Raw genomic sequence first — 22,132 nt, 5'->3', positions numbered from 1 at the left:
CTCTGATAGCTTTTCAGAAGGAATTTGTCCAGCCTCTGGCACAGAGCTTCACACAATGGGATTTGCTGTTCTTGGTTAAACACAGCTCAGCGAAGGGCTCCAGGTGAAGGCAAACCTGAAAGCTGCAGTTCCCTCGCTCTCATGTGTGGCTTGAAGAAGCATCTGCTCAAAAATCTAAGGATTGTCAGACTTGTTGTTACGGATCTCCCCAGCCTGACTAAACCTGTCCCCTGAGACAGCAAACGAAGAATTAACAAGTACCAGATGTGGTGATGTTGTGGGAAATAGAAAGAGGGAATGCACATTCACTGGAGACTAGGTCCAACAACACTCTCTTTTTCTTCATCATGCTAGCAAGGACTTCACAGTACTTGCAGGCTGGGTTGGATTCAAACTACAGACCCAGAAAGGAAAGGCTCCAGGTCTAGCACACTGCACAGAAGAATCCAGAATTGATTCCCAGGCAAGCACTTTGTGGCAACAGGAATAAACAGGAGAACTAGAGCACAGCAGACAGAGGAACTTCATCCTGAAGTTAAGCAAGGGGTATCCTGCTCTCCCAGCATTTCAAATGCACTTCTTGTGTAAGTTACACAAGGCAGGGTCAAGATCAGAAAGCCTTTCACCACATATTCCCTGTGAACCACCACTCTTTCAGTCAGAGCACATGCCTCAGGAGTAGATGACTACTCAGGGTGCACTAGGGACCTGAGGAGACAGCATCTTGTAGCCACAACCTGGAGGACAGAGCAGCTGAGCAGGCTGAATGAAACTGTCATCTTTGCTGTGTTTCACCCCCACAGCAAGACTCAGCACAATGTCCCTGTAAGGTTAGTCTCAGCCTTTATGGTGACAGAGCAGAACTCAGAAGGTCTGTGTCCATTACGTACTGCAAACCCCATCCAGAATTGTTCTGGACACTTGAGTCACACAAGCAGTACTTACCTGTGGGAGGAGGAGCAATGTTGGCTGCTGGCAGGGGTTTAGTAGATGGAGCTCCAGGACCTCCCTGAGGATAAGTCATGTTCATGGGGCAGTTGAAAGGTGCTGCAGAGAAACCCAGAGGAGGCTGGCTTGGCACAGGGAGAGGACAAGCTGCAGGAAGCTGAGATGATGGGACTGAGACTGGGGTGAAGACAGCAGGTCTGGGTGGCGGAACACCAGGAGATGTCATGGGCATGGACTGTCCCGGCAGAGAAGGCTGGCTGGGGAAGGGAGCAGGACCAACAGGTCTGACCCCTGCTGGTCCAAATGGCTGAGACTGTGAGACAGCTGTAAATGAGAAAGAGCATCACTTATTTCATGTGAAAATTACTCCTGATGCTCTCCATGCTGTTAAGCCTGCCCTCCTCCAAGCCATACCCTAGAATATCCATACCAGGTGTATCTCCCACAATCCAGGCTACATCAGTCAAATTCTACCACAAAATTGGCTGTGGCTTCTCCAGCCCTGTATATGTTTAATATCAGTGGACATGCAGCAGCAGTTGCTAGAACTAGATGTGTCAGAAGCACTGAAATGCCTCTCAGACAGCTGACTTGTTCTTTGCAAGTACAGTAGGCTTCTGAAGAAGAAAGCAGAGCAGCCATCCAGGCTGAAGGCTTTAGTCTAAGAAAACCTGGAGAATGGACGTGACTATGAGACAATGCTTACCTGGCCCTGAAACGGTTGCTGGAGCCAAGCCCAAGTTGTACTGTGGGTATGGGGGCCCTCTGGAATAGACACTTGTTTGTGGACCTGGGCTGGTCTGGGGAGGGACAACATGGTGAGGTGTCAAAGACATCGGTGGCACTGGCTGTGGTGTGAAGAGGGAAGGCACTGAAGGCTGAGGAGGTGCTGAAGGGGCAAATGATGACTGATAGTTTGGCTGCAATCAAAAAACAAAGAACTTGCAAATGGCTGACAGACATACGCAGATGCACTTTCTATCCCTGTCACTTCTCAGGCAAGAGAAGATCCTGCTGCTGTCAGTGTCCTGGATGGATCAAAGGCCTTTCCCACCATGTAACTTGCTCAACAAGCTGGGCACCACACTCCTCATTTTTCTCTGGCTCTCACAAGAATTAGTCCTCAGGAGCCAGTTTCCATACAGTAACTTCCTTGAAGCACAACCAGAGGAAATAATGAAGGAACAATAATGAAGTAATAGAGGCTGGACGTAAAACTTCCTGAACAGTTTTCTTGTGCAAAAACTGAGATTATACCATGCTACACTAATTTTACTGAGATATGAGGGTGAGATGGGCATAGGAGAATGAACCACAGCCCCCTTTTCCCTCAGTATGTGAGATCTCAGTGGATCACTACACCTGTTAAGAGTTTCCTCCAGTGACTGCATGTGGGACAGGGCTTTGTGAAAAGATGCCTGACATCCTACTTTAGATTATCATAGAGCTTCTGTTTGTTTCAGTGAAGGACATCACCAATGAGTTCCTCAGTGCCTGCAATCTGCATCATGCCATATTACTTTACATGCCTTCCACAACCCAGTAAACCTTCCTTCCCCTCCTCAAGCCACAAACCCCTGAGTTTAAGGCCTACCTTTTCTGAATGTCTGGGACTTGTTTTGTGGGCTGCTCCTTCAGGGGCTGAACCACCCTTGGCTGCTGGAGATATGTGTTTAATGACACCTACATTGACACGTGTGTAAGGAAAAGGTGGTGGCTGCTGATCAGCTACATTCTCTCCTTGAGCATGGAAAAGCCGGTCTCGAAGCTGTTCGATCAGGAGCTGAAACAAACTATGCTTTAGGAGAAGTGCCTTGAGAGCCTCAGATGGAAGGTGCTGGGGAGGCACTCAAAGCAGACCCTCACCCCAAAGCACCCAGCATCAACCTGAAAAACTAACCATTTCCCCAACAGCCACCAAGGGAAAAAAACCCAAACACCTGCAAGCGATAATCTGGGACTTCACCTGCCATATTCCCAGGCAGACAAAGTCTCACTGTTCCTTCCCCCAGTCTTTCCCTCCGCAACTTTTGCCCATATTTGGGCACTCAACAGATCTGTTTCAAACTACAAGGTGACCTCCCCATTCCCTTCCTCTACCAGCTAGTTTCAGGAATAGATGCAGCTTCCCTAGAGAGCTGCTTCTCCACATTGTTCTCCAGGAACCATTTTATAGTTCTATAGTTCCCTTCCTTTTCCCTGAATCAAAGGGTCTACACAAAGAAAAAACAAATGAAGACAAAAGCTGTGTCCTAGAAAAAAAACCTCACATAACTCTGTTCTCAAATTACCATAGTTAAGGTGAAACCTTAAGTCCTGATGCATGTCAAAACTCAAGCACCTCCTCAGACAAAGTGCCATTTTTCCCCATATCCTGCTCCTTCCCAGAACAACTCGTTTCTCACTCACCTCTTTAGAGCTGCTGGGTAGGTAATTCATTGCAGCTGCCAAGCATCCTTGTGATGCCAGGAGACTGGCATATTGGGTGATTCGTTCTGCCAAGACAGGGCCTGGTGCTGGTCCTGCTGTGCCTCGGAGCATCTCAATGGACCTGCTCAGCACCATCACCTTCTCTATGAGATCCTGAATAAGCCAGGGGGAGGGAAGAAACAGACCACTCAGAATGCAACTGGCTTTTCCCACTTTCAAATGACATCAGGTCCAATCTGAACAGAAGTTACTCCACTCTGTATCAGTTACTACCACTGATTACCGTTTCCTTAGATGCACTTTGTGGAGAAAAACAGGAACCAGAAAGCAAACCCTGACATTGCTACTTCTATGGCAAGGGAAAAAGAAGCCACAAGGACATTCTGAACAACTGCCATCTTTTTACTAGGAAATTTATACCTTAACTCTATGAATTACAAGTTACCAGCTTGGAAGAAGGATTAAAATCACACCAGGAGAAATTCACTATGAAAAACTACTGCTGCTGACAAACAGACCAGAAGATTTTTAGTTATTCAAAGCTCCTTCAACTCATAGAAATCAAAGTTATGTTTATATCTTTAGAATGATATATGCATCATTGGCTGATAATTGGGAGGAGGCCAGTTACAAACACAACCAGGAATGCTGAAGATTTCTTTTTGTTGCTGTTATTCAGCACTGGGTTGCAAAACCAGGGAACTCTGTAGCAGAGGACATTATCTGCAGATATCTGAGTGGAAGACTTGTCTAGTTCATTCTAGTGACTGCTGGACACAACAGGGGTTAGTGCCTTAGGACAGGTTTACGTGTAACAGGTAGTTAAAAACAACACTTAGAAGCCCCAATTTATCTGCAAATTGTGATTTCCTATAAATGATCATTCTACTTGTAGTGGGAATAATACAGTCTAGACTTTATTTTGCCAGAAGTTGTTCTGAAGGTAAGCCAGATAACTCAACCATAACTGGACACATGATAAGCACAGCAGCAAATGTACTCCCAGGCAACTACCAGTAAGAAAACAGGTACAGTCTAAACTTCTCTGACTAAAAGGAAGCTCAGAGATGACATTGGTATACAAAGACAGGCAGGTAGGCTGTAACTCCTGTCCATGGCTGGATTTATATGCAGTATAATCAATACTCTCTAAACACACGAACCCTTAACTTTTAAGAGTGCAGGTCTCCTTTAGATGTAAGCCTATAATCCCGGCTAGAAGGAGATATCTTGGTGACTATGAACAGGTCTCCACTGTCTGCTGAAGTCAGATATTCTGCTTGACGGGATAATGCAAACAGATCAGGGCTACCAGGCTTGCTTAAAGAGGAGTCAAACCAATATTATAGCACCTGTACCTGCAAGGCAAGGGGTGATGAAGTCTCATGGTTTTTTACCCAGCATTCCACCAGTCTCTCCACATTGCCCGATGAGATGTAGCAGAGACAGGCATCATTGGACAGGACTGCATCTCCCTCTGACTCCAGGCGGGCACCCAGCATGTCTAGAGAGAAAGAAATACAGCCAACACTTAAACACTCTCTTTTTGAAGAGCTCATTAACCCCAATGCTTATCTCTTACCAATCTTGCTCTGTCTTGGAATGAAAACCCATTGACAGCTTTGCATCTGCACTTAATTCTTGCTTAACACAGAGAAATAAGCATCATTAAGGAATCCCAAAGCCAACTTGGTTGAGAAAAGAAATAATTTTTAAAGTATCTGCTAATTTTTATATATGTGCCCAGACATACAAAAGAAAGAAAAACCTGTAAAAAATGACAGATGAATTCAGTGAAAAAAATTCAATGCTTTTTCTTTCCCAAAGAAATCTCCAGGCAACAGTAGTGTCCAGTATCAGGGACTGCTAGTAATCTGGTAGTGATAATGTTTAGCAAACACTAGGAGATAACGGTGAGCTGGAACTATCTCACTAACACACCGCCACCTTCCAAACCTACAATTTGGTCTGTAATGTTCTCTTGCATTTCAACTTGTGTCATCTTACTTGTATAAAGTGCTGGCATTTCTCCAACAGCACTTGGCTGTTCCCATCAGCCAGGAGCTGGTTCCCAGCAACACCAGTAACTTCATCAGATTCAGTCACCAGATTGTCCCTGAATTCTGACTCTCAGAACAACCACTTGCTGAGCATGTTGGACCATTAATAGGACTGCAGAAACTACTGAGGCAATCAAATATTCATTAACCCCTGTTTCTGAGCTTAAAAGGGAGGGAAATGTGCTGTTATGGTAAACCTCTTTCAGATGGAGTGAAGCCACTTGACCTTTTATTGTCAAGGAAATCCCCTTCCCTGCAAAATAAAATAATAAATATCAACCTCTTAGTGTCTCAGTCTAGTGCCTATCCTATTTTCTTCCATGCTATTGGTAGAGGTGACAGGAAATGTCAGCATATATAACTTTACATTATGATTCTCAGCTATAGAGTGCACAGATCATTCTGCTAACTGAACAGTCCCTGCTTATTCAATAAGTTCCAGTTAGCTGTAATGAGTAAGGAATACTTTCCTTCCTCAACAGTATCCACTTCTTTCTGTAAGTGGTCCCAAGTTGCCCTCCCCTAAGGGAAATCCTACCAAAACGTAGTACACTGCATACCACAGAGTTGGGTATAGTCCTTATGCTCTGAGTATGTTAACAAGATGGCCAGTGCCTCCTTCCAGCTCTGTAGATCACATGTGCAAACAATATCTTGCCAGTTCCGCTGCACGATGGAGGAAAGTAGCTGTAAGAGAAGCAGAAAGCCTGTCAGTCACTGAAGACAAAGATAAGCCGACTGCTTAAGCAAGTGCACCCACAGGGATAGCTCACTTTCAGGCACGCTTCCCACTGTGCATCAACTATCTCACTGTACATTAAGGTCCACCAATCCCAGCATCCCAGTATTAACAGTAATTGGAATCCAATGCCCCTAAATAAAGTAAAAAAGCCCAACAAAGCACTTAAAAGAATATGAAAACAGCCACATTAAGCAAGACTAAAGATCTGTCTAACACATTTCCTGTTTCAGAGCAGCTAGCATCAATGACTGGGAATATAGTGTTAGGAATCTATCCCAAGCCCTCTTAGACTTCCTCATTTGTCAATTAATAAGCTAGGACCTTCCTAGCTGGGCTGTAAAGGGGCAGGATGCTCCACAGGCTATAAGCATGGGGAGCTGAGGCAGAAACCATTGGATTAAAAAAAAAAAAGAAAAGGAACGCGGAACAGACATTCTAGGTAGGCAACATTAATCTGTCATAAAACTACCAAGAGATTAGAGTAAACGTCTAGCAAAGAGGAGACGCATAGAGTCTGCAGACATTCTATTTCCTGACAAAGTGTTTGCACATATATTCAGACGAACATCTGCCAAGATACCACACACCTTGCCCTGCTCAGTAGCTACACAAAACTGTCACTTACCAGGGAGAGTTTTGTCTTGTTCTTGGCAAAATAGCGCTTCTGGGTCTCCTTTAGGAGGTTCTCCCCACCAGCTATAGCTAAGATGATGGCATCAGCAAAGCGTTCTGCCCGCAAGCACAGCTCCACTGCACTCTCAAAATTGCCCAACAAGAGGGCTTGGCTGATGAGTCCATCTGTATCTACAGAGGTGAGAAGCAGAGTTAACCCACAAGGGCACCATTCAAATGCATTGCTGATGTTCATTTTAAAGAGCAGGCAGCAAAAACCACTAATGTATGGAAGCCCAGCTAAAAGATGTGGAAAGCCAAATCAGGTTTTGTACTTAAAAAACCACCACTGACTTGACAGTAAGTCTTCCATCATCTAAAAGATTCTTCTGTACTTTTAATGGGTCTCTTATATGTGAAGAGTATTTCCTTGCACAATGCTGATAGATGTTGCATGACACTGGGATGGGTCATGTGTTTTAGAAGTGGAACAGATTCTTCCTGGTATCTCTAATTTTCTGGTTTCCCTTCTTCTCCCCTTTTCCTAAAAGGACAGAAGCACATTTCATGTAACATACCTTCTGTGACAGGAATCTCCAATGTGCTCATATTCTGGGGGATGAGGTTGTCAAAAAAGGCTGAAGAGGAAACAGCAGCTACATCATCACTGGAATTTATCAAAAGCTGTGCAAAGAGGGCAAGAGGTTAACTAATCCATTGAACACAGATCCTGCCCAAAACAGTGTAATCGATTACTGAGTGAGATGGGGCTGCCTTCCATTTGGTTAAGCATGCTCATATAAATCTGATTGCAACTTGGAAACTCATCACGCCTCCTGTCACTGCTCTATCAACCTGCACAGTTTCACCAGGGTAGCAACAAGAGCAGCACTGCTACTGACAAATCTTAGGAGACTGACAGTATAACACATGCAATGCCAACAGTACTGCTGGTCAGCATTCATCAACTCAACCGCCAGCCCTTGAGTAAGCTGAAAAATTTTAGACGGAATAGGGACAAGCACAAGTGATATCTGTAACTAACAGGTAGAGTCACAGCCATGCTTGGTGCTCTGTTGAAATGCAGGACAGAACTGCTACCCCTAGAATATCTCAGCCAGTGTTTAAGGTTTGTGAAGAAGGTTCTTAATTTGAGGATAGCAATTTTAGATACCTTAGAGGAGTAAAATTTACAGTGCATGGTGAACCAGGCCTTGGAAGGCATCTCAAGATGGGCATCCCAAAATCATGTGAGAATACATTTCAAAGGACAGAGGTAAAAAGGAAAGAAATTCAAAAGAAATACCACAGCAGAAGCTTCACAGAGGAAATCCAGAACTGCAGCGTGAAGTTAAGCTGGGGTGAGGCTAATTCTATCACTGAAGATAGAATGCACTTGCGAAGCAAGCCTTCTTGCGGTGCTGGCAACCAGAAGTCCATCTTCATCATCCACTGATTTGTTTTAAAGCCAGAAGGGACGGCTACGATCACTTAATCTGACCCTGTAAGTGGCTGACAGGCCTGTGAACTGCCCTCTGTGATGCCTGCATCAAGTCCAACAACTTGTGGTTGGAATTAAACCTTCCTGCTCATTTTGCCCTCCACTGCTTTCTCAGCTGACAAGATGTACAGGACATACCTGATCTGGCTGTGCACCGTTTGTCTCATCTGCTTCAGGAAGGGTCTGTTTATCTGGGATCCTGTTACTCAAACACGAGGCGATCTGTAAAAGCAACAGACAGAGTGAACCCCCTACCAAAGCTGAACACCTGGGCAGCAAAGCCACCAAGTGACTGGCAAGCCCCAGACATAGTTACCCCAGCTCTTTCACCCGTTTGGAAGCTCTACCTCTCCCTATTCCTGGCTGGCTGCCTATCAGAGGTTATTTATCCTTTTCAGAGCATCGTCCATGCTGCTGGAAGAGTCTCCTCCCCCACAGCTTCATCAGTGCTATGCCGGACTGTCTTCCGCTGTCGCCTTCTTCCTGGCTGAGGAATCCCCTGAGAGCTGGATGCTCAAAGAAGTTCTCACAACTGCACCATTGTTATACACTTCCCAGAGCACCAACAACTGGAAGCGAGATAACAGGGCTCAAGATCCCCTTGGTTTGATCCAGTACAGCTACAGTTATACCCTTAGAGGTGCCCGTTGTTTTTTAATGGGGGATACTTGAGGTGCCTCTCAACTGCATTTCCTACAGTTTGGTCTTTTGTGTGCTGTGAGATCACTCAGTCATTTCCAGTAGGGACCCTACAACCCTCCTGCAGCAGCTTCCGTCCTGTAAATGTTTCTCTCTATCGGAAAGACCCTTACCTTTTTTTGCAGATCCTCTTTACTGTAGCCCAGCAGCTTGAGGAGCTTAGTCTTGGAATCCTGCTCCAGATTCACCTGAGTCCCAAAGGATATTAAAAAAGACAAGAAAATATGTAAAATCCTAGACAGCTACACACTGCCAACAGCTGGCTACTTTTGGCAGCAGCAAAGTTTAGAGCTCAGTTTATAGATAAGGAACTCAACTATGACAAGTCCATGTAATGACTACTGTGGGAAAATCTATGGAATTTAAGGTATAATAATGATAAAAGGGTGAAATTCAAGTTTGTCACATAGTTACAATTGAGGTACAACTGCATATCAGGGCTATGACTGTATGCATATGTAGTGTACTTGGTCATTGATTCCCTGGATGGTACAGGAATTGCCAAGCTCATCTCTGCATAGGGACAAAGGAGTGATTTGAGTTCGGATGAAACTGAGATCAGGTGGTTGCCTGAACTCCTAGCTGGCTTCACTTGGTTTGCTCAGCCTAAAGAAGAGGAGACTGAGGGGAGACAGATGCAGAAATGGTCAAGCAGGACAGCCTTCTGAACACAAGCTTGATTTGTAGTTTAAGACAACCAATAGTAATAGATCTTGTACATGTCAGAGTGCTTTCACAGGACCATGGGCCAGCTGGATTACAAAAATCCACTAGAATGACAGTTTGATGTATCTCAGCCAATGCAGCTGAAGACCCTTATTGCAACAACCCTTGCAATGGAGACTGCTGTGACTACCTAGACAACCTATTCAAGAGACAGGATTCTCCATGCAAGTGTAACGCAATTCCAAATATTTCACCCCACACACAGCCTGCCTACAAGTGTCTGTAAGCCACTACCAAGGCTAAGCCCTGCCACTCCTCACTACCGAACTCTTGCATATTACCAATTTGTCAATGAAACCATTGTCCTACATAGCGCTACAGTCAGTCCTCGTGCCACGACACATCTCTCCTTTTTTACTGGGGAATCTCATTGCCCCTTTGGACTTTGCCTTGAGAAGTAACAACAGTAGAGCTCCACAAGTAGCAGGCAGAGATAGCCTGGCAATGGGTTGAGATGAGAAAAAACCTGTTTAGTACAGGAAACCCAAACAAGCTCACTGAAAAGACCATTTCTACTGAAAAATAAGACAACCTCTAATACCCCAACTGCAAAAACTTTTCTTTAGACAAAACTAACTAGCCTACTTGGTTCCATTTTATATCTTAAAAAAAAACCCAAATATAAAGGGCTAGAGAGGACCATAATGAACACATTTCACCCCAGGACTCTAAAAGAACTTATATTTGTGTTTCACCACAGCCATCCTACCTTCAAGAAGTTCCAAAGGTTCTCATCAAATGGCAGCTTGGCTGTCTGGATCTTGCCCTGGCAGTAATCAAGTAAGTTCCCTGACTGCAAGGCCATCTGCAGTTCTCTGGACCGCAGCAGGAATTCAGTTTCAGTAGTGACTTGACTGATGAACACCTCGTGTGGGTAGGTTTGCTGTATTTGCTGTCCAGAAGCTCTGGTAAGACCAAAGGTAACCAGTTTTCCTCCAAACTGAGAAAGACAGAGGGAGACACAGTGAGCATTCTTATAAACAAAGGTAAAAGGAACTCAGCTCTTCATTCAGTGAGGTGGACTCAATCTCTAGCTGTGATCACAAGGAACCCAAACAGTTTAATGTGTACGGATGGCAGGGACATTGAGGGACTTCACTTCACAAGCCCTTCAGCTGAAGACTGATAACCATTACACTTGTAGATGTGTTATCAGGCCTAGTCAACTGCAAATAGCTGAGAGACACAGAGGAAAAAGTACCATTTGGAACTGTTTCTTCTTTTCTGATGTGGAGAGGCAGGCTGCAATGATAAAAACTACAATCTGAATGGCAGCCACTAGACAGACAGAGAACAAGACAAGCCACAGATTAAAAGAACCTTCAGCCTTTTGATTTAGGAGCAAAGAGGTGAAGAAAATCAACACCTGGATAGGAAAGAGAAAGAGAAGGACGGGAATGCACATCACAGCCTACAAGATAGCTTTTATGAGTCTTCCTTAGCTTTATTAACTCCCACTTACAACCTCCCATTCTCTGCTACAGGACTCTTTCTTGTTAGAAATATATCTGAATGTTAAGCAAAAGAGCTTTGGCTCCATGGGACATCACACTGCACCTTAAACAAGTATTAAAACAACTAGCAATAAGAAGATAAAAAGGTTTCCCTAGTGAAAGAAAAGGATTGTGTCACAGGATGACACCTATGGCATTTTAAGCTAAGGATGCTCCATTAACTTACCGCAAATGAAACACCCACAGGTCTGCGAATCCACTTGGGTGGCTTTTTTAATGGTGGAATCAAGGTGGTCTGAGCTACTTGCTCTGGCACCTGCAGAGGAGGAAGGATCTGTCCTGTGCCAAAGGGATCCAGGTTGTTAAAGGAGGAAGAGATCTAGAATCAGATGGAGAAAGGAATAAGGTATGATTCAATTCCTCTCTGTACGGAGTAAGCACAAAAACCAATTGCTTAGTAATTACTTTCCTTGCTGATGAAGAAAGAGGCTATTACAGCACCTCTTCCTGAAACACCACCAAGCCTCTATGTGAAACTTAGTATTTCCAAAGAGTTCCAGAAATTATTTCTCAAGAAAGCTCTGCCATGGGAGATTTTCAAGTAATTTTCCCTTAGCAAGGTGCAAATGCCCTAACAAATACTGCTTTGCCTAGCATCGAGCTTATAAACACAGAAGTTACAAAATCACTTGGTTTAGGCAAGACAGTGACCACATATGGTCAAAAGTTATCCAACTTATTTCTTGTTTTGCTCACAAAGGAATGCTGACCCCCTTTCTGTTGCTGGGGTCTTTCAAATGAGTTAGTTTTAAGGACTGTCTCAAGCTTTTACAGCTTAGATGAGGCTGGTGAAATAATCTCTCCAGACTTTTTTGCCTAGACAAGAGAGGGTCAAAAGTGGCCTCTGATCTGATTTCTGACATGGAGCATACATACAATCCTGTTCACATGCATTCTTAATTTTTAACATTGTTGGCATGTATTTGTCGTTTGCTAAAGATAACCCCGTTCAAGTTTGACTGGACCATAGGGCATCGCTCCAAAATACAGCTGACCTGCATACCTGATAAGAAGCAACACAGGGCTCATCCAGCTAAGGTTGCCAAAGAATCACAGGCAAGACATGTCTCTTTTGAGGGGAAGCCAATTCCAAAGACACACCATTTCCTGAAGGAACAGCTTATACCTAACAGATCAATCACCCTAAACCTTCAAAAAACAAATACACACTACCAGGGTACCCGTAACACCAAACACGTCTTCAACAAAGTTTCTGTTCCGATACCATGGAACCCACAGGAAAGAGACTTCCTGTTCATGAACTCCCCGCCTCCAGAATTGTCATTATCTCCTCCTATGTTTGTTCTTTCTTGTTATTCTGTTTATCGAGGAGTTGTTCTGCCCTACTGTCCTCCAGTTTTGAAGAGTGAAAGTGTGGCACGTGCATGTGAAGAATGCACAGAAAGAAAATTCTCCATAGGTTAAATAAATCATTAATCTTCTACAGTTGCTGCTTGATGAAGTATTTTCTGTCTCCTGCAAATCCTATGAACCTGAACCCAGTCAGCTGTAAATGACTATATAAATAACACTCTAGCCAGCTCATATGTATTCCCTTAAAATCTGTACTGTAAGGCATTTGTTGTCTGGGAGAGAGGGAGGGAATTAAAAGACTAGACACCAGATTAAAGCTAAAATTTTAGACAGTACTGACATTTAATCCATTCAGAGTTTGCCCACCTATTTAATGGCTGAGTAATGGGTTTCAGTATCAAAATACTAACATGCTCCAAGTTATAGTCAGTTGATGAGGAAAATTGCTAATAGTGCTTATAAGCTACTTATAAATATTCTCTTCTGAACTAATAAAGAATAATGTGTTGTATTAATTAGTATCAATGCATTTAATTTTAACCTAATGACAAGACAAGCTTGTTGCTATAACAGGTGTGCTGCTTTACATTCAGTCTAGTAGTAATAACTATAAAATACATATAACATCAAAACTACAGTTGATCTTGGTTCTCTTCACACACTACAATTAATTTTGCAAGAAATACTGAGACACCTTTGCCAAGAGGCAATGTAGTCCATTTGGGACGTGGTGGATATTAAGTCCCCACAGAGGTAGCTTCTGGTTTCCACACCTTACAGCTACACATCCCGGTGAGCAGCACAGACTGTGTCACTCAGTCATCCTGTGGCATGTGCGCTTCTGATGCTCTCAGCAGTGACATGAGTACCTGCCAATCTGTCGAGCTATAAGATGTTCACAGGACTTTACCTTGTCAGCCTGGGTCTTCTGCTGAGCTTCTAAGTTGCCACCCATAACAGAATAAATGTTAATCCAGCCATCGAATGTAGCAGCAGAGAAGACTGAAGGATTCCTGGGACACCACTGGACATCAAAGCACCACTGACTCCGAATGGGTAACTCGTAAACCACCTATCACAGAAAAAGAGGAGGTAGAAGCACAACACAAATAGTCCCCTGCTTTCCCCAAATTACTTGCCCATAGCAATTGTGTCACACTTTATTTCTATTTCACCATTGTATATGAGTATCTTATTTTTGTTTTTTGAAGGACACATTTGTGATCAAATTACAGTGCATTGAGCCCAAACAGCAGAAAGCCACAGAAAAGTGCTGTACAACAGGATTCTGATCGTAGGAAAACAACCAACAACAAAAAAAACAAGTCAGTTTTGCTGTGCTTTCTAAGTACTACTGTATCAGAGTACTACAGTATTGTCACACCTGCTGTTAACCAAGGGAGATACACCAGAAAACAACACAGAAAAACGGAAGCCAAAGTGCAAGGTGTCATGAGCAAGAACATGTAAACAGAAAGAATAGACTAGAACAACAAATTTAACAAGGACAATAAAAGCCTACAGGAAAAAGCAGAACAAGAGGGACTGTAAGAGCTGCAGATAACCACAAAGGATAATTGCAGCCAAGTAGTTTCTGGTCCAGCACTCAAAAATCCAAAGTTCAATTCATGGATGCTGGGCAACTCACTAACACAACCTTAACTTTGAACCTCCAGTTTGTAAAATTAACATATTTCCTTTATGCCTCACAAGCACAAAGCACAGAGAATCACAGCTTCCTTGTCTGTGGAAAAAAGAGCTGGTTTTCTTTTCTCAGGCATAAAATCTTGCACTTTCATATACCAAAATCTGAACTGTTAAGTTAAAAGAGGAAAAAAAAAAAAAGAAAACAAAGCAACAATCCCCACATCTGAAAATTTTCTGTTCATTGGTACAAAGACAAGTAGAGCCTCCTAACAACAGTTGTGCAGAAATGCATAACTTGAACTAGGACTTTGCAAATCTACAGCAGCATGCAAAAAGATGAGCCAGCTGCACTAAAATTGTTTTTTTAAAAATTTTCCACTAAAACACAGTGAAAAGACTTCTGTAAAAATTACACATCAGGAACAATTCAGAATCCAACTCTTTTCTAACCACTAGACTCTGTACCGAGCGAGCATGAAATCCCATGAAACCACAACAGCAGCATTTCATGCATTTTATGAAAATGGATTCATTTTTTTCCATGCCTTCAAGGCAAAGGTGGTCAGCTAAGTGAAATGGTCCCATGAAATGAACTCCGCCTGAAACTCCCAGCTGGACTTCATTCAGTATGGTTAGAGCTACCTTCCCCACTCCATTATCAAGATCAACTGCATGAACTTTGTTCAAAGTTCAGAATTCACATTAATTCAGGTGCTCCTAAATATTTCAAAGATGGTAATTTTGAGATACATGACTAGATAAGCACATACGTGTAACACCAATGTAATATAAATAAAGTGTACACACGTACTTAATTACATTGTTCTCTTCTCAATGACCCTAACAAACGATGTTCATCCTGTCTAAAGTTTCTCCCCCAAAAACTTATTACCCTAGGAGAAAGAAGAAGAAACAAGTGGACACAGAGAACACTACATGTGTGAACACAGCAAGAGCAATCATAATTAGCTGAAACTAAGTTTTAGTTAAAGCTTTCTTTTCTCCATGACCTCTGAGCACAGATACATCACAGAAAATCTCTGCCTGCCTCTGTTGTTTTCAGTCAGGATATGGGCAACACTCTCATTCACTCCAGACAGGAAAAGTGCAGAAAATATACTGGAGAAAATTACATTGGCACTCCACAGGAGTACAGAGGGACACACACATAGCACACAACTCTGTATCAAGCAGATTACGTGTACTTATGGTTGTGGTTATGTACCTCCCCCATACTTGGGTTCCAGCACAAGATCCGGTTGTCTTTGGCACTGCTCAACAGCAGTTCAGGGTCAGCCTGGCACCAGGAGACAGAGAGAACTCCCCTGAAATAGGTCAGAAAGAAACCAGTCATATATCATACCCAGTCCACTCTCCCACCCTGTCACCAAGCAAGCATCATGCACCAGCACTTAAGCTCAGAAATGCTAGTGCTCATTTCTATCCTCAACCAGACTCAACTGTAAAACAAAGCAGGTCTAGTAAAAAATCATGGTTCTCCTAAGTCCAGTCTCCCAGATGTCTGCCTTTTAAAGATGGAGATCATTGAAAAGGCAACACAACAAGCAGGCCCTACCTTGTGTGCCCTTCCAGCTGGCTCAAAGGAGAAGTAGCAAAACGTAAATCCCATATTTGGATCACTGGCAAGCGGTCATCCTCAGAGGAAAGGACTAGCTGTGTTGCAACTTCTGGATGCCAGACCATTCCTGAGCAATGCATCTAGGGACAAAAATAGCACAGGCTGAAAATCCAGCAAGGCAAGGTGGCAATAGCACAAATGGCCCAGAGCCATGTTATTTTGCACTTAACCGACCTAAAATGCTTGACATAAAGCAAGTCTAGCAATGTCTTGCTATGGGAAGCAAGTACTTCTACCTTCTCTACCCAGCAAAAAAAACCCACTAACCATACAGAGGTCGAAAGACTAGTTCAAAGTTGACAGAAACAAAGCTGACAGTTGACTTTGTCTAGGAAGACAGCTTGGATTAAAAAGAAGGAGACTTCTCACAAATGAGCGGCAAACACAGAAAATGAACGCAAGGGTGCCCTAATTTTAGAAACAGCTGGGGCTCTTGTTTCTTCACTACATTAGCGAAAAAAAAGAGAAGAGGTGTTTTGATGTTACAGCTCCAAGAGAACCAGCCCCAACAGCTCTCACAATAAAACCACTTGATCCCAAGAGTGTGTGCCACTGTTTCGCAGTCACACATGGCGTGTTGCAAGCTAGTTAGAATCACAGTTGTTCCTCCACTCACTCTGTTGCTGTGGTCACTGACTTTGATGATAGGCTCATTCTTCCTGAGGTCCCAAACCACAGCCTTGCCGCTGGGGTGGGCAGAGGACAGGATGTGCTGCACCTGTCGGTTCCAGGACACCACACTGATATCTTCATGAGGCTGCCAAGACAGGAAAGGCCACACATCCATTACCCCCATGTTGAGAGAACAATAATCACAGGGTTCTGTCACTGGCTTAACTAAGGGATTTGATGAAACATAGATTCCTCTCTTCTGTCACTGATCAACTAACTGGAAACATCAGCAGCACTGACCAGAAAGACTAGGGAGCATGGGAAGTCCTTTAGTAGGAGAGTACAGTGGACAGTCAAATTTGATGGCCACATGTCACCTGGAAAAGCACCTTTGCATTTTGGGAGTAGGTACTGGAATCTTCATTGGCCAAATGTGTTATAAAATGGTCCACAGAGAACGGTAACTGCAAGAATATAGATGCTTCGGCTCCTGTGATGAACTTAAATGGAAAGATGACCTTGTGCAACATTCCAGGAGTGCAGTGAGATGCAAAATGACGAAGCATTCAAGGCTAATTGCTGTTACTGTATCTACTGCAATGCAGGAGACAGGCAACAAAACAAATGGGAGGCTTATTGGAGGAAAAGCTGGGCCTGCTTTTAGGCAAGCTTACTATGATTTTTCCAGTTTCAAGAGTTGATTGCCCTGAATAACATAATGAGCATCAGAAGCCTCTTCCTTTTCAAACTCAGGAAACATTATCTGGGAGTAATACCCAAGATACATTAAATGGTTCACTGGTTCTGCTAGGGATATTACTTTCATAAGATACGAAAAGCTTCAGCTGAAGCCTGAAATAAATTCTTTCCTCAGAGAAAGTCCCATAAGCATTCTTAATCCATCACACATGCCCAAGCTGGATCACAAGATAAACTGGTCAGTTACTTGATTCAAATCCACAAAGAGCTTATCCATGCATGCAAAGCACATCCTTCCAGAGCTTGCTGGCCTACCTCCCCGCTCCCTTTACAACATTTTCCACCTCCCCAGAATGAAGCTGATCAGTCACTTCTGATTCATCTTTCTCCTGACAGACATTAAGGTCATTCCCCCCTTCACAGACTGACTAGACCAGCAGGACTCCACACACTCACATCTTTTTGCTTTGTCTACTGAGATATAAAACTGCAGAAGTACTGCCCAGAGGAAAACTCATTTACCTGTGATTTAGCCCCTGGAGTCATAGGCACACTGAAGTTATTCAAGTCCCAGATGAAAATTTCAGAATCATTGGCTCCAGAAGCCAAGAGGTTACTCTGTAGAAAAAAGAAAAGCTCAGTCGAGTTTCCTGCTCACATGGAAAGAGGACAGACTTCTTGAAAATACATGTAAGCAAAATACCCAAAATCTTCCAAAGTCAGATGGGAGCCACATTTCATAGCCACTGGTAAGTAGAAAGATATAACTGGATTATAAACCAAGCACATCTCTAGCCTCTGTGTCTTGAGCTCTGCCATGGTACAGACTGGCCTAAAATTTGTCTGGGGAGCTACATGCACAGGTGGCTGCTGTTACTTATCATGAAACTCTGTCACAGGCATGGAGGCCACTGTCTCTGGCCAGCTGAGCCTTTGCCCTGCATCCCAGCACCAAAGACATTTCTTCAGAGAAAATGCGGGCTTTCCACAAGGGTCTGCAGACAACTTTCGGTTTGCCTTTGTGTGGCCATGAGAATTTGTGTTCTGTTCATCACTTGCTTATGCTGCAGTCCATTCAAGAGTGATTAAAGCCTCACTGAATTAGACATCAAATGACAAATGAAAAAAAGTAGTTCTGATTTCAGACAAGTAATGCTCTAAAACGTAACAGCATTAGAAGACACGTTTTTACAGAGAAGTAAGAGACTTGATCAAGATCACAGGGGAATTCAGTGGCAAAGCTGTGAACAGATCCCAAATCCAAGACCCAAACCAGCCTTGTGTCACAACTACCGTGCCTCTTTCAAGCTAAAAATGGTTCCTTCAGTTTTTATAAATCTCTATACACAAGGGAATAACATATTTTTTAACATGGAGGTAAACTTTCCTTTGGTTAGAAGAATCTTAATGTTACATACCTGGAAAGGGTTCAAGTCAAGAGCTCGCACAGGACCTGAATGCTTCTCTGTCTGCCCAATTATGGGCTCACTCTTTGAAGCCAAGATCCGGTGCACGCTGTACATTGTCAGGACACCATTATCCCCTCCACCAATGATCACTCCAGAGGACTCTGGAGAGCCACTTCCAAAGTTACCCCAGATCAGCTTATGAAACCTAAAAAAGAAGAAAATAAAGCTAATGTAGGCCTCAATATTTGGTGGAAGTCAAGACACCCTCTGCATTACTGAAAACCACGTTCTGATCTATCAAACATAACCATCAGTCCGCACCATTTCCCTTTTTAAGAGGACTGTGGCTTCTGCATGCAAAAAGAAAGAGTTTCCTTCCAAAGACTTTTAAAGGGAACTTGCAAAGGAAAAACTTGTCTCTCTCTCTCTTTTTTTTTTCTTAAAATGTTTAGGACCTTATATGGAATTTGGTGGGTGAAATCCTTTAACCTACGCTATAAAGAAAATTAGATTAGAGGACTATGTGCCTTCCTTTCCAGAGCTGTTATCTGAAAAATATATTTATCTCCTTTAAAACCTGCTAGTTACAAATCACGGCTGTATTTAACAGTGGATGCAAATGTCACCCACACTGATAAGCCTAGTAAATCAATTTGTATCAAGAAGCTGCCTCTAGTGTCTTTACTGCAAATCATTAGCCTCAGCTAATTCACATGATATGGAATAACACTAATGAGTGACCACCATATAAGTCCTTTCAGATTTCTCCAATGGTCCAACTTCTGTACTTTCACACCCAACATGATTTGTGTTTCAATCTCAGCTCTGACAACAATTCTTTTTATTTACTCTAGATAGATCAATTGACACCTGTAAAACACAAGAACACAACTTCTCCACGTCACTGGACAGAGGTAAGCTAATGGAGGAGTTTGCTTTAGTCGATGAGGACTGGGTTAGGGAACAATTAAGTAGTCTGGACGTCCATAAATCCATGGGTCCAGATGGGATGCATCCGCGGGTGCTGAGGGAGCTGGCTGAAGTCATTGCTAGACCGCTATCCATCATTTTTGCCAAGTCTTGGGAAACGGGAGAGGTGCCCGAGGATTGGAGGAAAGCAAATGTCACTCCAGTCTTTAAAAAAGGGCAAGAAGGAGGACCCGGGTAATTGTAGACCGGTCAGCCTCACCTCTGTCCCTGGGAAAGTAATGGAACAGCTTATCCTTGGTGTCATCTCAAGGCACATCAGGGATAAGAGGGTCATTAGGGGCAGTCAGCATGGCTTTACCAAGGGTAAGTCATGCTTGACCAACCTCATAGCCTTTTATGAGAATGTAACAAGGTGGATGGATGATGGCAGAGCGGTGGATGTGGTCTACCTTGACTTCAGTAAAGCCTTTGACACAGTCCCTCACAGCATCCTCACAGCTAAATTGAGGAGGTGTGGTCTAGACAATAGAGTAGTGAGGTGGGTTGCAAACTGGCTTAAAGAGAGAAGCCAGAGAGTGGTGGTCAATGGTGCGGAGTCCAGTTGGAGGCCAGTATCTAGTGGAGTGCCTCAGGGGTCAGTACTGGGGCCAATATTATTCAATATATTCATTAATGATTTAGACGAGGGAATTGAGTGTACTATTGGCAAGTTTGCTGATGACACTAAGCTGGGAGGAGTGGCTGACACGCCAGAAGGCTGTGCCGCCATCCAGCGGGACCTGGACAGGCTGGAGAGTTGGGCGGGGGATAACCTGATGGAATTTAACAAGGGAAAGTGTAGAGTCCTGCATCTGGGCAGGAACAATGCCAAGTTCCAGTATAGGTTGGGGCATGACCTATTAGAGAGCAGTGTAGGGGAAAGGGACCTGGGGGTCCTGGTGGACAACAGGATGACCATGAGCCAGCACTGTGCCCTTGTGGCCAGGAAGGCTAATGGCATCCTTGGGTGTATTACAAGGGGGGTGGTCAGTAGATCGAGAGAGGTCCTCCTTCCCCTCTACTCCGCCCTGGTGAGACCCCATCTGGAATATTGTGTCCAGTTCTGGGCCCCTCAGTTCAAGAAGGACAGGGAACTGCTGGAGAGGGTCCAGCATAGGGCAACAAAGATGATTAAGGGAGTGGAGCATCTCCCTTATGAAGAAAGGCTGAGGGAGCTGGGGCTCTTTAGTTTGGAGAAGAGGAGCCTGAGGGGTGACCTTATTAATGTTTATAAATATATAAAGGGTGAGTGCCACGAGGATGGAGTCAGGCTCTTCTCAGTGGCAAACAATGATAGGACAAGTGGCAATGGGATCAAGCTGGAACACAAGAGGTTCCACTTAAATTTGAGAAAGAACTTCTTCTCAGTGAGGGTAACAGAGCACTGGAACAGGCTACCCAGGGAGGTTGTGGAGTCTCCTTCCCTGGAGACATTCAAAGCCCGCCTGGACACATTCCTGTGCGACCTCACCTAGGCGTTCCTGCTCCAGCAGGGGGATTGGACTAGATGATCTTTTGAGGTCCCTTCCAATCCCAAACATACTGTGATACTGTGATACTGTGTCAGTGAAAATGTTCAATTCTTGAAGACAGAGGTCAACTGATCCAAAATATCACACTTTATACCTTCAAAACATTATCCTCTCCTTTCTTGTACCAGAAAAGCCCTTTTCAGTTCCACCAACTGATACATCAGTATGAGACTCCAGTACCTGTTTGAGGCAGACAGTGTTCCTTTCTGCTTCATGTCCAGAGAGGGATCCCTGAAGTCAACCTCAAATATTTCCAAGGTGGCATTTGTACTGAAGGATGCATCCAGCTGCTGGGCAGATGTTCCTAGCAAAAGTATAAGGGCAACACAAGTGGGCACTTCTTTCAAGAGCACAAGATACAAAAAAACCAAGGCACTAGAAACCTGCTCTTCATACACAACGCAACACTTCAACACAACCCTGGTGATGTGCCTGATCAAGAAAAGGACATGTGTGAATACCTCAGAAAAAGGAACCAACAATTATGACAAAGACTTTGAAAGAAATTAGAACTGAAAGGAATTCTGGGCACCAGGGTCACTGTTGCACAAATAGCTTTCTCTCTTTAGGTATAATTCTTATACCCTCTTCCAAGTAGCCAGAATTTCTGATATTGAGTCCTTATCTAAATAAAAAGTGCAGTTGCACCATGAAACCCAGCTACCATTATGATCCAAAACACTTTTGTATACTGTTCCTTAACCATGATCAGATATCTTGGTCAGATGTTCTAAACTTAGCCTACAGCTGTTCTTCAACCTTAGCCAGCTAAACACCCCCCAATGACCCAGAGACAAGCTGGCAGTCACACAGCGGTGGCTTCCTTCCTTTGCCCTCACTTACAGAATAAAAGCTAAAAATATATTTAACATTGCCTAATGGGACACTGACAGGCAAATGGTCACCCAGTTACCAGTGGGATGCTTATGGCATGGAAAGTGCCCAGGAGATTATTAAAAAGCAGTACAAATTATGAAACTACGCAGTTTCTGATCGAAAGCAGACTGAAGCCAAAATCTTTGGTGCAACCAAAACTCTGGCCTTATTAGAGAAAAACAAAATAGACTGTCTACCCTAAA

The 22,132-nt window shown here is 43.7% G+C and overlaps 1 protein-coding gene across 7 annotated transcripts in view; it reads right to left on the bottom strand.

Moving 5' to 3' along the window:
• Positions 1-22,132, bottom strand: part of SEC31B (SEC31 homolog B, COPII coat complex component) — a 255,192-nt gene that overhangs the window by 8,069 nt on the left and 224,991 nt on the right. For 6 of the 7 annotated variants that reach the window (XM_071811908.1, XM_065842914.2, XM_065842916.2 and 3 more), the window contains exons 3-21: positions 21,234-21,357; positions 18,562-18,757; positions 17,666-17,761; positions 16,449-16,589; positions 15,770-15,912; positions 15,419-15,518; positions 13,457-13,618; positions 11,399-11,551; positions 10,428-10,658; positions 9,106-9,180; positions 8,432-8,515; positions 7,371-7,476; positions 6,806-6,984; positions 5,999-6,125; positions 4,737-4,882; positions 3,358-3,531; positions 2,543-2,731; positions 1,655-1,868; positions 946-1,272 (exon numbers count right to left, since the gene is read on the bottom strand). In XM_071811908.1, the coding sequence (XP_071668009.1) occupies positions 946-1,272; positions 1,655-1,868; positions 2,543-2,731; positions 3,358-3,531; positions 4,737-4,882; positions 5,999-6,125; positions 6,806-6,984; positions 7,371-7,476; positions 8,432-8,515; positions 9,106-9,180; positions 10,428-10,658; positions 11,399-11,551; positions 13,457-13,618; positions 15,419-15,518; positions 15,770-15,912; positions 16,449-16,589; positions 17,666-17,761; positions 18,562-18,757; positions 21,234-21,357 (2,967 nt within the window). The remainder of the gene's footprint in view (positions 1-945; positions 1,273-1,654; positions 1,869-2,542; positions 2,732-3,357; positions 3,532-4,736; positions 4,883-5,998; positions 6,126-6,805; positions 6,985-7,370; positions 7,477-8,431; positions 8,516-9,105; positions 9,181-10,427; positions 10,659-11,398; positions 11,552-13,456; positions 13,619-15,418; positions 15,519-15,769; positions 15,913-16,448; positions 16,590-17,665; positions 17,762-18,561; positions 18,758-21,233; positions 21,358-22,132) is intronic. The other variant, XM_071811912.1, reaches the window with a different exon arrangement.

This window comes from Patagioenas fasciata, chromosome 8, assembly GCF_037038585.1.
Source record: "Patagioenas fasciata isolate bPatFas1 chromosome 8, bPatFas1.hap1, whole genome shotgun sequence".
In the NCBI taxonomy this organism is placed as follows: Eukaryota; Metazoa; Chordata; class Aves; order Columbiformes; family Columbidae; genus Patagioenas; species Patagioenas fasciata.
This window is presented reverse-complemented; position numbering and strand designations above follow the sequence as displayed.